This window comes from Antedon bifida, chromosome 5, assembly GCF_963402885.1.
Source record: "Antedon bifida chromosome 5, ecAntBifi1.1, whole genome shotgun sequence".
Lineage (NCBI taxonomy): Eukaryota > Metazoa > Echinodermata > Crinoidea > Comatulida > Antedonidae > Antedon > Antedon bifida.
This window is the reverse complement of record NC_136230.1, coordinates 1,462,264-1,479,352: the sequence shown is the minus strand read 5'-3', so window position 1 is coordinate 1,479,352 and position 17,089 is coordinate 1,462,264. Positions and strand designations below refer to the sequence as shown.

General features: G+C 33.3%; 1 protein-coding gene and 1 pseudogene across 3 annotated transcripts; both read right to left on the bottom strand.

The window, feature by feature from the left end:
• Positions 1-513: 513 nt before the first annotated feature.
• Positions 514-16,310, bottom strand: LOC144843788 (cullin-3-like). Of its 3 annotated transcripts, none has more exons than XM_078700734.1 (18): positions 16,136-16,310; positions 15,453-15,634; positions 15,089-15,286; positions 14,594-14,707; positions 14,025-14,185; positions 10,192-10,306; positions 9,748-9,927; positions 9,498-9,546; positions 9,030-9,175; positions 8,504-8,680; positions 7,729-7,899; positions 6,955-7,062; positions 5,568-5,689; positions 4,748-5,064; positions 4,556-4,624; positions 4,388-4,460; positions 3,258-3,434; positions 514-3,030 (listed from the first exon to the last, which is right to left on the bottom strand). In XM_078700734.1, the coding sequence occupies exons 2-18, from the start codon at positions 15,516-15,518 to the stop codon at positions 3,006-3,008; spliced, it is 2,268 nt and encodes a 755-aa protein (XP_078556860.1). In that variant the 5' UTR covers positions 15,519-15,634; positions 16,136-16,310; the 3' UTR covers positions 514-3,005. The 3 variants fall into 3 exon arrangements, with proteins under 3 accessions (XP_078556860.1, XP_078556858.1, XP_078556859.1); XM_078700732.1 differs by having other exon boundaries at positions 15,991-16,142; XM_078700733.1 differs by having other exon boundaries at positions 15,453-15,542; positions 15,991-16,142.
• LOC144843958 (5S ribosomal RNA) lies at positions 8,354-8,474 on the bottom strand (annotated as a pseudogene).
• Positions 16,311-17,089: the final 779 nt, after the last annotated feature.

The following is a 17,089-nucleotide window of genomic DNA, read 5'->3' as shown; positions in this document are numbered from 1 at the left end:
TTTAAAATTTCATTGAATACAATTTTCATTATTAAACTTGTACTATAAATTTCGTAATCGGTGCAGAATTCCAATTTTAATGTTTTGGATATTAAGTTAAGTTTTCAATTTTGTACAATTATATTTCTGTTATTTTATAACTAATATATTCTATATAGTTTTCACAATATATATTTTTACATTATATACCTAAATGTATAAGCACAACATTTTTTTTCATTTAAGCAATATGTTTTACCATTTTTTTTAGTTAATTAATATAGAATGTCTTTCAGACTTGGTTTTTCAATCTTAGTATAATTTTTGTACGGCGCTTCAAAATTAAAGTTCTCAGATTAGCAAGTCTGCCGATGAGAACACCAAGACGGTGTTATGACCACTTTATATTTAGCAATTTATATTTATCTGCCAACTGTATCTAGGCAAATGGCATATAATTTGATCAGGATCTCAGCACATGATACAGCACACATGTGACCCATGTATTGGCAATTATAACAAATTAAACCGGCATTCAACATATTTTTTATTTTATTTATTGAAGTGTATATACAACATAATCCTCTTCAACTCTGAGGCAGAACCTATTCACAAGATTTAATAGCAACATTTAGAAACCTAAAGCGCCCATGTCATGCTGCGGCGGCGAGGACGCTTTACATCTGTTCGATAAATAAATCAAACGCTATCTACATAATGCATCCACTGTTATCATTTGACTACCTAAGTTTGTGAAAACTATGAACATCGTTCAAGCCACTAGATTTCCACAAAATATCTGTCAGATTTTGAAGCTCTATTGATATTCTCTCTAGTGGAGCAGATCAAAATAGCTACACTATGCAACAATGATAGGGGGAGAACAAATGATTGAACAGCCCATGTGTCGCTGTTCTAGTTATTTGACACGCACAGATATTTTATGGAAACCAGGCTAGTAGAATGTAATATCTAATCCATGATCTATAAGTTACCAGAGGCCTAGCTAAGATCAATCATACACCTCAATCATGAAAACAAAAATATTAGCACCTATAAAAAATAGTAGCTATTGAATGTTTAAACGAAGGGAGTCATGGGGATAGCAAGTGGGATGGGTTAAGCAAGGTAACCTTGCTGTTAGGGGAAAGAAGTTGGGTAACACAGTGGGTGGGCAAAGGCCCATGGTTTAGCACTTCTAAGGGGCCTTTCAATGCTGGGCAGTTGCATTGGGCTGCTCATGCTCTGGGGCCCCTTAAGCTCTAGGGACTCTAGGGCCCTTTAAGCTCTAGGGGCCCAGAGTTTAAACGAGTGAGCGCTCATAGCCGTTACGCCACTGGGAACAAGCACACCATTCATACCACTTTCACCTGAAATGTGAAAGTGGTATTATTGTTTGTTTCTATGAAATTGTTTTCCTATAATAGCTAACCAGTAGCCTATATACTATTTTAATAACAAATTAAAATGTAATCCTATAGGCCTTTCAAATTGCCTTTCATCTGCATTCTGTATGATGTTGGCACAAGTCGTGTGTAAACTCCAGAGGTTTGCCATGTTCATTAGTTATGAATTTACATTCATACAATCATAATTGTTATTCATTAAAGAATAATTATGTTGCCAAATTTCCTTGTTAGTTTATACAAGACTGTAATGTTAGTACAATTTAAAGACCGAGATTATTGTGTTTAATTTGCATGTTTATAAATATCTTTAACTTTGAAAAACTAGTTTTAAATTCTTGATTTAGGTTATACCATCTCGGTATACAAAATACCTAATGTATTCTAAAGCTCTGTCTACACTATCAAACTAGTTTGACAAGGAAAGTGTGATGTGACCAAATATGGTAGTGATATGCCCAAATATAGTAGTGACATGACATCATCATGTCTATATATGGGAACATCACATTTTGTTGTCACATAAAGTTTGATAGTGTAGACAGAGCTAATGGAACTCTTACACTATGCCATGTGGAACACAATAAACAAATTTGTGAAAGGGGGAAGGTGGGGAGGGGTTAGGAAATCAAATGAATAAGTTTGGTTTGAATACTACCCCCTTTTAAGCTATATATCACTCATAAATAATATTATTTATATAATATAATACACCTGTTGATTGGTTGTTGTTTTGTATCTACATGCTTGAAAATACATAAACCGTATGATTCTCTTACTTATAACTAGCAGCAGGTAGTAGCGACATGTTTAGTCTAACCACTAACTGAAAACGAGCCAGACACTTAAGCCAAGTCTAAACTATCAAACTTTATGTGACCAAAACAATGTGATGTGCACAAATATGGTAGTGATATGTTTAAATATGGTAGTGATATGACATCATCATGTACAGTACATATATGGGCACATCATATTTTTTTTGTCACATAAAGTTTGATAGTGTAGACAGAGCTTAGGCCTTGATAACCAATTTTAAATTAGACCAGACCAATTAGACTTAAAAAATGTTAATTAATCAGCATGGTAGTGGTCAATAAAACCAATACCTAACCCTTGATAACCAATTTTAAATTAGACCAATGATCATCTTATGCATGTTAATTAATCAGCACGGTAGTGGTCAATAAAAACCATTGGGTGTTAATACAGAAGACTCCAATCTTTGTTTTACTTGATTAGTCTTGATAAAATAAGTAAGGCTCTGTCTACATGTGATGTGGCCATATATGGACATGATGATGTCATATCACTACCATTTAAGCAGATCACTACCATATTTGGGCACATCACACTAGTTTGATAGTGTAGACAGAACTTAACACAAAATGATTTGCCATAAAATCTGTGTTACAAATTGATCTTGATAAAATCACCACATTCACATTCATTTCTAAGTAACTCATAGGTTTAAAATGAAATGGCAATTACTGTCAAGTTTTACTAAGAGATACCATGTTTATTACAACATTTCCGTTCCATATACACCTGTTGTTGTTTAGTTGTCTATATCGTTAGTTGTATAAAAAGATAGACGTCTTCTTGAAGGGTGAAATGATCTTAAGCAACGTATGTGTAAATTTTTCTGAAAAACAACAAACTTTTTTTAAATATTTGTCTGTAAACAAAATTTTCAGAATAACTGTTCTCAAAAGAAAGTTGCAAATACAAAATAATGCTTAAATTGATTGAGTTGACCTTATTTATTCATTTTTTTAAAACCATATTTAATGAGGTTGATTCATCCAGCAGAACAGATACAATACACAAAATACAACAAAAACAGAAAAGTTAAAGAAAAACAAGCATTACCTGTCTTCAGGCGTCCTAGCTAGGTATTCACGTTCTATCAGGCTTTCTATTCTCTTCTTTATAACTACTGGACTCGGAAGAAATCTGGACTTCAACTGCTCGGTCACTTCAGATACAAGAATGTTATGTTGCCTTCGCTTTCTGGATTTCATTATTCTTACGATTGCAGCTTCAATCGTAAATCAAAATGTTAAGAAAAATCATCAACAAAAAGTATTTTAATTTGTAAAGAGCACACATGTGTGAAAAAGAATAAATATTAACAAGAAATATTGTGTTTTAAGAGACAACACATCATCTTTAAACCAATTAAAATGACAATTTATTTATTGTACAGTAATTTCTCTTGCTGGTTTTTCTATTTTGTTAATGGTGGCCACTGCTTACAGTCTATTTACAGACTTATTGTGACGACCATCCACATTTATAAATGATTTATTAACTGTTCTTGTAGCAGTCTTCTTCTGAAGACACATGGCCGTCTTTGATGGATACTTAGTCAATCAGTTGACTTCACTGCTGGTGTACTCGAGATCTACGTTTAAGCTCTGTCTACTCTATCAAACTAGTTTGACCAAAAAGTGTGATGTGTGCAAATATGGTAGTTATATGCCCAAATATGATAGTAATATGACATCATGTCCATATATGGGCACATCACATTTTTTGTCACATAAGTTTGATAGTGTAGACAGAGCTTTAATCCATGCTATGTATTATTTGTTGAAAAGTAATAAACATTATCTCTTAGTGTACATGAATTCTGTAATCCGATTGGTCAATATGTATTAATTCCGTATTACGCCCATTTACTCAGTCAAGCGGATCAGAAGGGTAATATATCCCGTATTACCTGTTTGATGTTTCTACGCGCGTGTTGTTTATGTATTGTATTTCTATTGTTGAGCGCATGTGTAGTTGTGATTTCAACCATCGAATATGAATATTACAGAATTCACGTACACTAAGAGAAAAAATCGTTGCTTGTTCACGGAATACGAGAAATATCTATGTTCTGGTTCCATATTCCATTCGGCCGAATGGAATATGAAACCAGAACGTAGATATTTCCCATATTCCGTGAACAAGCAGGGTGTAACTAATAATAACAACGCAATAAAAAAGGATATTCATGTTTTCTGTCTTCGTCTACACGTGACCTTGTCTCCTTTCTTTCAGGCTCAGATTCTCCCTTTGCAGCAACTGCGACAAAAATTAATGTATTATTAGTTTACGCCGCAAAATCACAAGCTAAATTAATACAAATGTTTTTTCTTTTCCCCATCAATAAAACTTACCAGTTTGAATTTTAACTCTGAACAATTTGGACGTAAATGCATCATTGATGGAAAATATATGATCACCCTCTGAAAAGAAAAACATTTTAAATTTAAAAATTTCACAAATACCAATAACATTACCACTAATTAACCACTACTGTTCTACCAAGAACATTATTGTTATCCTTAAAACTAATGAAATGTACTCACCAATATCCCTGGATTTTGGTTCTTTGCTTAAAATCCTCTGAGCTGGCTTTCCTAACGCAAGTGACTGTAGCGCCCTCACCAAATCCTTTTCAGGTATATCGGTTTCTTGTTTAACTTCTTCGTACGTCCAGTTTTCTTTTGTGTTGAAAAGCATGAGGACGCACATCTGATACGTGGATACCTGCAGTATATGCTTTCTTGGATCAGGCCTTGAGGTGGTTTCTTTCCTGGACCCGTAGAAGACGGCATGTAAATCTGCTGAGCCCAAGGCGGCCTGGAGGGATATCTGTCTACCTGTATGCTTGGTCAGATAAAATCTGTCAAGAAAACAATTTCAAAATTAAAGTTATCTGCCACTAAAGCTCTGTCTACACTATTGAACTTTATGCGACAAAAAAATGTGATGTGCCCATATAATATGGACATGATGTCATATCACTACCATATTTGGGCACATCACACTTTTTGTGTCAAACTAGTTTGATAGTGTACAAAAGAAGTTCTCAAAATGTAATATCTCAATAAACCTTAAAATTCAAATTTAGATATATGATAAAATCCATGACACTCATTGGCTGGTGATTTTGTATTTTTATAGTTTATTTTGTATTTACTGTTTGTATTGTTTGAGGGTCTCTAATGATCAGCTTATGCCGGATGGATCACCCTCATAAAATAATGTTGAAATAAATAAATAAATTAAAGCTTGGTTCCCACTAGGATGCAACGCAAAGACATGGTGAATCAACTCGTTTGTGTAACATCTACATCCTTGCATTGCGTGGGAACCAAGCTCAAGTCCTCCATTCGCATCACTTACCTTTTAAAGTGGTCAAATGCATATCTTGGCTGTGTCGGAACATTGCATTGTGGAGCAGATTGCGTAGGCCAGAATCCTGTAGTTAGTACACGTACTGTCAAATCAACTCCAAACAGATTCAGCTGAAAGATTAAAGAAAGGTAAAGTAAACAACACTACATTTTTACGTATTTTTTTTGTTATGTGAATGTTATATATGGTACTATTGTACAACTGAATAAAAGAGATATATTTGAGTTTTTTAATATTTCAATGTATTAGATGGTGATAAGCTAAATAACCTTACCTAACCTTCTAAATAAAACCGAAAAAATGTATTTGAGTTTTTTTAATCATGCTTAATCATGCTAACGTATTAGAGGGTGATAAGCTTTGAAATTAAATTAGTTATACCTTATCAGCATTTGTAAATTAATATTTTGTTGACAATAAATATTTGAAAAAATAGGGTTAATTAAATAGGCATTTTGAATGAAATAAACCGTACCCTGCTAGTAGTGGGTTATTTAGACGACAAACTCATACTTGTAGTACTGACACTGTTATTGTAATAATGTCACACTACAGTACTACTGCAATGGCAAGTTTTGTTAAATCTTAAATAACTGTAATCATTATCTATAAATTATTATATTGGTACATGTTAACCATCTTTACTATAATGAATAAGGTCTTGAAGTGAAGTCCTATGTGTCAAAACATGCATTTCATTTCAAGTAAATCACACATTGTTGAAAAAACATACCAGCATACTAAAGCTTGGTTCACACTAGGATGCAATGTTTGCACAACATTAAGTTGGCCAATCACAAATGACAATTTGGAAATCATATATCATGGAAAAACATACCAGCATACTTAAGCTGGGTTCACACTAGGAATGCAACGTTTGCACAATGTTAAGTTTTGGATATTCATTATCACTAGAAAACACATTTTGTGAACTACACAGTTTCCTGCTAACAATCCATGTGTGCAGCAATATTCATATATTATTATTCATATTAATACAGAATGACAGAAGTGGCGTATATGTAAAAATCAATACGCATTATAATGAGTATAGTATGTGTCATATTTGATAGAAGGCCTTAAACCTATTCTATATTCCTAATTAGTAATATTGTCAACTGTAAAATTTTATTTTTAAATGTGATATACTGTGCTTTAAATCTTAATTCTTTGCATATATGTATCAAAAATAATTACTAAAAACTACAAACAATAAAACAAAAAACTAAAATATATTCTTTCCTATTGCCTATTTATTTTTCAAATTGCACTAAAAAATGTTTTTGTAAATATTGCGTTGTCAATTTTAAGAGGACATATTCTCATCTATGCAATCCTTAGTGGGACAGTCCATCACACTCGACGTGTCGCTTACCCCGCTGTTTTGTACGTGCTGTCGGAAGTCTTCCATAAATGTATTTGATACCGTCATGTCTTTGAACATTCCTTCAAGCTTTGATGTGAACTGACAGCCACACTCAGTCTGAAGAAAACAATAATTTAAAAATTTATTTTTTATAAAACCTTTCGGATCACAGAAGTATAGGCTTGTTTCTATTGTTAGCCAATACCCCCATGGGCTTAAACTAGAGGACAAAAATAGTAGTGAGTCAGCCTGCAATACCTATCTATCAAATTTGTGTAAACTCGTTTATAAAAATGTACAGTATTGGATTTTTATATTATATTTTTATTTGTTTGGAAAAATAAATTATCATATGAAATTGCTTATACCCCTGGGCTTATAAGAGAGGACCAAAATGTAATGAGTTGGCCTATACCCACATGGATCATTTGGGTGAATTGTTACTCTATTCACATTCATTATTGTATATTTAATAAACATCTATATTACATAAGACAGCTATTTTCCAGCTTTGGGCATATCACTACCATATTTGGGCATATCACTACCATATTTGGGCATATCACTATCATATTTGGGCATATCACTATCATATTTGGGCATATCACTACCATATTTGGGCATATCACTATCATATTTGAGCATATCACTATCATATTTGGGCATATCACTACAAATATTTAGGTATATCACTACCATATTTAGGCATATCACTACCATATTTGGGCACATCACACTTTCTTTGTCAAACTACTTTGAGAGTGTGGACAGAGCTTTATGTACCTTTAATTTTGAGATCATATTTTTCTCTGAATCATCCGACACACTCTTATTGAGTAGAAGTCTTTTAGCTAGATGTTGTTTATAGTAACGTTCAAACACATCTTTTTCTTGCAAGAACCTGAATAACACCATTGTCTTGTCTAAAATTGCTTCCACTTCCTGCTCCGTAAGCTGTAGGGTATAAACAAATAATTATTAAGTACAAATAATAAAAATAATGCATTTTTTCTTTTATCACAGCATAAACATAATACAGAATATTATGTCTTTAACATGAAACTGGTGTTGGCCAAAAAATTTGTTAAATGTATTTTATTTTTTCTTAGTCCTTAAGCTTAACTGGAAACTGAGGAAATTCGGATTGGGCCCTCCACGGACCCACGGCAGCCAGCAGTGCAGCGCCTACCAGATCAGCACACACCGTGAGGCGATCCCCTACTCATTTCGAATAGTGTACCAAGTTCTTCAACATGCACTATATGCACACAGGACCAACAACTTTACATCCAATCCGAGTGAGAGCAAAGCATCTTGCCTAAGGATACAGTTAGTATGGTACATATTGGCTCGAACCCATGCTTATCACATGCTAGTCCGATATTATCATTACACCATCACTCACCAGTATATACAGCACCCGCTGCTATTCCTAGACGGTCTCCCATCCAGAACGCAACCGGGTCCAACGTTGCTTAACTTCGGTGATCTGACGAGAACCGGTGTTTCAACGCAGTATGGCCGTATAAGTTGATGGGACAAATCCACCATTACTTACCCCTTTTACACCTTTCTTTAGTTTATCATCGATGAAGAGAGACAGGTATTCAGGCGACTTAGGATTAAGATTAAGGAAGTACTCAAAATCGCCAGAGATGGTTTGCTTAAAGATCTTGTCATCGCCAAATGACTCGTGGAGAAACTCATCAAAACGATCTTTTAGATCAAGTAAATCCTGTAAAAACAATCAAAAGTAAAACTTAAGCTCTGTCTACCTGCGGAGCGGAATGGCGGTGTTCATTCAGGATAGATACAGATTCTATGTGGGACAAGCTATGCAGTTTTCCGCTTACAATTACCGCTCATCTGTGTAAATTGGTCTTTCGACTATGTATTTTTCAATTTTTTTTTATGGCTAATATAATAATGAAAAAGGAAAGCCCTGAAAATTGTTTTTTCCCCTTTTATTTGGAAAAAAAAATGTTGCTTGTTGGTTTTTATTATCATTTATTTTATATATTTGTTCACTCATAAGCCAGAATTGGCTGGTCTGTGTGATTAAATAAATAAATAAAAATAAATACCTTAACATATTGCACAGGATTCTTCCCTCTGTCTTCTTCCTGAACGAGTACTTTGCCTTGTTCACGTAGGTACCCACTTACGCATTCACACATCGTTTTTAGACCGTCCTTCACCCTCTTAAACAGTTTGTACATGCACGCTAAATCTGAAACGACGAAAGGGAATATTTGTTGCGAAAAATTGGCGAGGTGATATCGAGGCATGCCTCATTTACAGCAGCATTTTTTTTGCCAGGGTATTTTTGATTTAAATCAGGTTTTTTGTTTTGCCAGGGTCATTTCGTCCCAATTTTGAGGAATGTAATTTAAATGAAGTTTGTGCACTAATTTAGGAAACAAATATTAAATGTTCATCAAATTGTAAAAAATGAAATTGATTGATGGACTTTGATAGTAAAATAGAGAGAAAACAAAGTTTTAACTCTGTAATTCTAATTCATATTCAGAGAAATAAAAACGCATGTTTACCTTCTTTTTTATTGTTCTTTAGCATATGTACAGCTCCTGAGTTCTCCATCTAAATTCAAGAAAATAATTTCAAGTTAAAAAGCAGTTATTTTATACCATAAGTCAGTTAGCTAACAGGTTTTCTTGTAAATCCAAGTGGCTGCACAGCTCAGAAGCTATATAGAAACAAAGCGTCAATACAAATATTATCTCCTTTAGTACTCACTAGAATTCTAGATTACAGTACACAAAAAAAAAATCAACAACGTACCTCAACAATGGTTTTCATATGCTTACTAATAAGTTCCTCTTCTAGAACCCCAACAATGTGCACCTCGGTAGATTTGTCGAGGTAGTGGGACGCCCTCTCAGCCTCTTCGTTAATCCTTGCCTCTACTTTTTTGATGTACACTGATGCACTGTTTTCAGCCAAAAAATTCTGACTTTCATTCTAAAAAAACACAAAGAAATCAACAATGTTTATGGATATACATGTAACACAAATGTAATAGAGAGTACAGTCAGTACTACAACAATTGAGCCTAGATTCTGGATTGTTTTACAAATTTGTCATGAAATGTAGTAGTATTATCCCTCCTCCCTATTTTTACTACACAAAATATGCCATACACTCAAAACAGATTGACCAGAAAACAGTAATTACTGTGATTATTGCAATTAAAATTTATTTTAAAATAATTGTTATTATTTTTACCCTATAAAACTCTGCTGATTGTTGCAGAAATGGCTTTTCAAAATCCTCTTCATAAACACTCCTTGACTCAATACCTAGCATCATTAACATCTGACAGGCGTTGCGAACAGCCCCTCTGAAATTAAACATTTCATTTAGTTTTATTTAAATTATTAAGGAGATAACGAAACCGTGCACTTTTGGTACACTGTACTTTTAGTTTGTCTACTACAGTATCAAAGTTTACAAAATATTCTTTACTATTACAGCACTTTAGATCAGACTTGAAATTCTTGTGTGCATGTTCAGACACAGTCTAAATTCAGGGCGGGTACTATAAGGGAGGTGGGGGGGGGAGGCCCTGGGGGGTATGTTCCAGAGGTGCCACTGCTGATATGGTAGTTTAAGGCTCGTTTAATTTTCAATTGAGTATTAGTACTGAAATACTGTAAGTATGTCTGTTAATAGCCAATACATTTCAGCATAGAAAACTAGCAATTTCATAATTAATTGTTCACAATTGCTGGTTGAACATTTAAAAATAGATAATCTTTCCTTGATTTACTGTTGTTAGACTTTTAGTCTAGGAGTAGCAAACAATACTTTATGTAGCAATTTCAATGCAAATGTTAATTATTTTAATTAATTTGTCACAAAATGTGCTTTACTTGCTAGAGTTGGGTTGCTCATTTTTTCTAGTTTAAATTTACTACAAACTAACAAAGGTTTGCTAGTGGAGAAACATACATGTACATTACATTTCTAGCCCTCATTTCGATGATTATTATAAGATAACCAACTAAAGTCAATAATAACCCACATAAACCGCCTGCTGCTGTCTGATTATTTAATTAATTAATTATTTAAGCCACTTTATTTGCTAAACTGTATTTATATATATATAGCTCGGTATCTTTATTTCAATTGAATAAAAAAAACCTCAAAACAATTCATCAAAGGCAAATTAAAATCCGTAGCAGCCAGAAAAGCTGTATTGGGGATTTTTTTACAAAAGGACTTTAAATCAAATAAAAACAATTTCAAATAAAAATTTTAAAAAATTGAAAACATAATATCTTGCAAATGTTGTAGTTTCACATATTTTATGCATCACAAGTATTTTAGGACATAATATTTAACGAGGGTGGTCCATCCAGCCGAAGCTGATCATTACGGCCAATCCTCAGGACACAGTGTATTTTCCTATGATACTGGACAGGGATAATGCCATATGGAGGGAGATACTATACAGTGCAGTACACAGAATCAGGTGATTAATCAATCAACACTATAAGGTTATCTGAACTAGCAATAGGATACAGCGTCAAGTCACAATCAAATCCTAAGGGTAATCAACGAAACATAAATGAATTTCCTGTCAAGTTATTAATAAGCAAAACCTTGGCTGTGCTTCATTAGTATGACTTGAATATACAACTTGCAGTGTCATGATAGTTACTAAGGCTCTGTCTGCACTATCAAACTAGTGTGATGTGCCCAAATATGGCAGTGATATGCACAAATATGGTAGTGATATGCACAAATATGGTAGTGATATGCACAAATATGGTAGTGAAATGACATCATCACGTCCAATGAGCACATCACATTTTTTTGTCACATAAAGTTTGATAGTGTAGAAAGAGCTTTAGGCCAACATAAATTGTTACAACAAGTATGCATTATTTAGTTAAACAAAATTTACCAGAGGTGAGGGGAGGGGAGGGGTGTCAAGGTGAGGATTGATGAGATATGTAAACCACTGACCCAGGCAAACACTTAGGGTGGGGTGGGTGGTGGTATTGAGTAGGAGAGGGGTGGGGTATTGAATAGGGAGAGGGGTGGGTATTGAATAGGGGGAGGGGTGGGTATTGAATAGGGGAGGGGGTATGAATAGCACAACCTACAAGGTTGATAATTTTCTGTGTTCAATATTATTTTGGTGGTGGTTGGGAGAAATGGAAAAAATGTTATAAAATTATTAAATTAATGTATGCATAGTTAAACAAACATCTTGAAATGACTGACACTGACAGAGAAATAAAAATTATTTTGGCTAATTAAAAAATTCATGCATTTCATTGGTTTAAAAAAAGGAAACCATCTGTTAATCGACAAAAAATGATGTTATTTTGTGTTTTTATTGAACATTGATAAATTATTTTATTCTTTGTGAAAATTCAGATATGTTCTTCATAGATTATAGGGTAAAAATAATCACTTTCTTTACATATGTATGTTTTATATGTATCTTCTTGGGGAAAACCCAAGTTGAATAATCACAGTGGCCATGTTTTTATAGAGCAACAGCACTACGTTTAATGTCAGGTGGAGACAGGCCCAGATGGTACAACAAGCCTAAAATAAACGCACTGGTCACAAAGGAAATCACTTCAGATGGTATACTTCTTTACTTCCTATATTAGGCATCGTTACCAAAGGCCTAAGGTTAAAATTATCCCTAGTAGGTTGGGTCAAAGGTCAATATAATTTGAAACAATTCTAAAGCTATCAAACTTTATGTGACAAAACAAATTGATGTGCCCATGATGATGTCATATCACTACCATATTTAAGCATATCACTACCATTTTTGGGCACATCACACTACTTTTGTCCAACTAGTTTGATAGTGTAGACAGAGCTTAATTCTAAGCAATTGCTCAAAATAAAAAGCACCTAGACACACGAGTTTGATTTAGTACAAGATTTGCAAGTCATGTTGAAAGGAAGGGGAGCAACCTACGCTTTAAATGTATCTGGCATAATAGGGAAATCAGTGGATTAAAGAACATGCTTAAACCTTAAACAGCAAATTAAACACATACTCATTTGTTCTCCCTATTTATAATTATACACAACATAGGTATGGCAAGTGGAATACAGTTTTACTAATTAATTTTTTTAATATTCTGTCAAGCAAAGCAGATTTTGTTACTGTACATCAACAACTACATTTTTTTCCTTTAATAAATGCAGGTAGGTAAGATATTAGCAGCTGTTTTGTCCTATTAAGTTCTGTTTACACTATCAAACTACCAAATATGGTAGTGATATGCCCAAATATAGTAGTGACATGACATCATCATGTCCATATATGGGCACATCCCATTTTGTTGTCACATAATGTTTGATAGTCTATAGTGTGCACAGAGCTTTAATCTTTATCATCTATAGCTGCTTATCTTAAGGTCCATTCCATTAAGAATGTACAAAACCAAATTGTTGTCATTTGTTATGGAATATTTTTAGTAACAAGTAACATTATTTACAGTACCACATCTTTCTTGTTATATTAGCCTGCACATGTCCATTTTATGTAAATCTATTGTACATATTGTATACAGTAGAGTAGGGATACCAGTGTTCCCTTTAAGCTCTGTCCACACTATAAAACTAGTTTGACAAAACAAGTGTGATGTGTCTAAATATAGTAGTGATATACCCAAATATGGTAGTGATATGACATCATTATGTCCATATATGAGCACATCACATTTTTGTTGTCACAAAGTTTGATAGTGTAGACAGAGCTTTAGACTTTTAGTCTAGGATTAGTAAACAATTGTGATGTGCCTAAATATGGCAGTGATATACCCAAATATGGTAGTGATATGACATCATTATGTCCATATATGAGCACATCACATTTTTTGTCACATAAAGTTAAAAAGGGGTTGTTCACCCAAGTGTTAAAACATATGCTCCTCATTCGTGTCACTGGAAAGTGTCCCCTTAATAGGGGTGTCCATTGAATAGGGTTGTCTTCTTAATAGAAGTGTCTGAAAGAAGGCATTCTACTGTATTTTAAACTCATTAAATCAATGTTTTTTTGATTAATAATAATTTCTTACCTGTCGACAACCTCACCACGCCTTTCTTTCATAACAAGGTCTAATAACGTCTGTCTTAGATGCTCCCGAATGTTACCATGTCGCACTACTTGATTACGGAATATTTTAAGACCTTGATTGTAGACATTGTCTACACCGTTTTGTTGTACATATACACGATCCTATCAAAAAGAAATATCTTGCTTAATTTAAATTAATATTTTCAAATTTGAACCCGGAGTGAGTGCAGCAGGTAAGTCAGTAATTACGTAGCCATAACATCATCTGGTGGTAGAATGAGTCTTCTCGGATAATAAACTAGATATGTGCACTTTAAAGAACCTAGTAAATCTTTTAAGACGAGTAGGGGGTTGCCCTGGTGTACTGATACACACAGCATTGTCATTTTTTTCTCTATTGAAATCCAGCCACAAAAACCCATTGTCCTTTTTGGGTACTTTGCCTTTGGATTTTATATATTTGGATAGACCTTCCAGTTTAAATTAAAAATTGCTATAACAGAATAAATGCTATACAGAGAAACTGAAGGTTTATACAATTCTATAGAAACTAGTCATTATTCTACATACCATGTACATTAAAATGTCTCTTATCATGACCATAGCAGTTTGGTGGTCATTCCAAGCAGCATTCAACGTTTGTAGAAAATTATTATTCAATGCCTTTAATACATCTTCTCGAACCTAAGAATAAATAGCAGTTAAAATATTGTAATTACTAATTGTAAATAAATGAACTAGGGTGGGATATAGCTATAAAAAAACATAGTTAAATAATTGAAGTGAAGTCTGTGGTACTTAGTGTAAGATTGTTTTTTGGTGTTTCTTTTTACTTTTTTTTGGTGGGGGGGGGGGGGGGGGAGGGGGGAAGCAATTTTAGGTGAAAATTAAATAAAAGGTGAAAATTAAAAATGAAAACTTGGTAAAGGAGAAAATGTCCATTTTAAATCACTCTTTATTTTAAACTAGTATGATTTTGAATTTGATTTAATTGCTGAATTACTTTGTGTTAATTTTAATGATTTACAATCAATAATGACTTAAAAGATGAGCACTACTCTATACCTTAGCAACAAGATGCTCTTGTACAACCTCTCTGAGGCCTGTGTATAATCTCTCTCCGTGTTTGTGTAAGACCATAGTGTAGGCATTTCTGTAGAGTTCCTCAAAACTGAGTCCACTGTTATTTTTTCGTTGGATTTCTTGAATAGCGTTTTTCAAGAGCGCCCAAATATTGGATACATACTTCTCATCCATGGTCATCTGAAAAAAAAAAAAAACAAAATTAGAGAATGCATTAGGAGGATAAAACTTTATTTCTATTTAAAATACCATTAGGAATATTAAATAATCGTTAATGTTTAAATTTGATATTAAATTTATATTTTTTGAAAATAATTGTTTCAATAAACATTGTGGATAAACTTACCGGGAAAGCCCTTATCCGCATCTTAGTACTTGAACCTTCCTTCTTGGAACCCTTGTGACTAGACATGCTTCAATAAATGTTGGCCAAGTCCTTCGTCAACCAATTATGAAAGAATGAAAGTTCAGCACAGGATTTATTTAAAACCTGTTATGTTAATACAGCATCTTCATCTATACCAATTCCTGGAAAAAGGTGGAAGTTGAATCGGTACCGTACATTTTTAGTAGAGTAGAAGGCTAGCGAGACGAATTAAATACATTTGATGACATAAAAATAGATGTTATTTTGACTTCTAAAATATAAGCAGCTCCCCTTATTACCATCCTTTCTTCCAAAATAACTGATAAAAATAAAGTTGTAATTGACTCTTTTGAGCTAGGCTGGTCTCCTGCCCAGTGGACCCACACACAGCCAATCGGAACCGTGTACTGTCAGCTGGCTAACTTTTTCTGCAGAGGCTAGAGAAAGATAAGGCTGTGCCAACCAATACGTTTGGGTAATGAACATTTAATAATAAAATATAAATTAATCTACTAACATGTATTTTTATATTTCTATTCACGCTTCAATCAATTCGAACTAAAATGAATGCAATCAATAATCTAAAACACTAATTTTACGAACAATTTGAAGAATATTTTTGGAACACATCCATTCCATGTACAATACTTTTGGTTACCTACTGTGTAATTCATTCACTGCCGTAAAACGCCCATTGTTCACTGAGAACTAATTTACAACATCGTTATTTTTATCTTTTTAAAAGATAAAACCGACAAAATTTTCTGAAAATTAGATAAAGGAAAATTATTATACAGTTTATCTCTTAAAATAAATCTACACCGGAATGAAATCTGTTTATAAAGGCGATCTTTTAATAGGCGGATGACTAATATTTTTAAGTGAATAGCGATGATGGTGTAGAGTGCCATTTTTTAATTGTGACGTCATTTATAAATTATTTTATAAAATAAGATTTTCTTCACTGATATAAATGTAAATATTCATCATTTATATCTAATTTAAATTTCAAACATTTATAAACTTTATTTTTATTATAATAATTATTTTTAAAATGTGTATTAATGTATTTAGAAATTGTTTAAATAATAGGTTACGGTAAAGACTAAAGATGGATGCGCCCACAAAAAATCAAAACAACATTAACTCTACTCCAATAATATCATGTTATCTATTAAATTAGATGTTTCTGCGTTGAGAGAATTTGCTACAATAGTAAGTTATTTATATATTGGTATTACTTGCCCTAAACTTGTAGTGTACTGTAAGTAGTAATTAACTATAGGCCCTATCCCTATCTAGCTAGCTAGGCCGTACAAAAAGTAAAGTGGCAGGCATCTCTCTGATTTCTGACGCAACACTGGTCGAGACATGACCCAGTTCGAGTCGGTTCAACCCTGCTTCGCTGTATTCCAAATAGAACAGTTTTTCAATTTCAAACAAAATTATTTTTTGACAGGTAACGTTAGAAGTTGCTGGGACATCGAGAGTGGAACAGTTAGCTGATATTGTCAAAGATCTTAAAAATGTGGATGTGTGAGTAATTAATGACTGATAACTATTATACAATGTAATAAATATATAATTATATATATATATGATAATATTATATAATG

Bases quoted from the DNA above. Each gene is read 5' to 3' on its own strand.
- LOC144843788 (XM_078700734.1), bottom strand. From the start codon at position 15,518: ATGTCTAGTCACAAGGGTTCCAAGAAGGAAGGTTCAAGTACTAAGATG. The intron at 15,287-15,452 runs GTAAGTTTATCC...TTTTTTTTTCAG, and splicing joins TGCGGATAAGGGCTTTCCCG to ATGACCATGGATGAGAAGTA. The intron at 7,900-8,503 runs GTAAGTAATGGT...TATACCCTACAG, and splicing joins TAAAGAAAGGTGTAAAAGGG to CTTACGGAGCAGGAAGTGGA.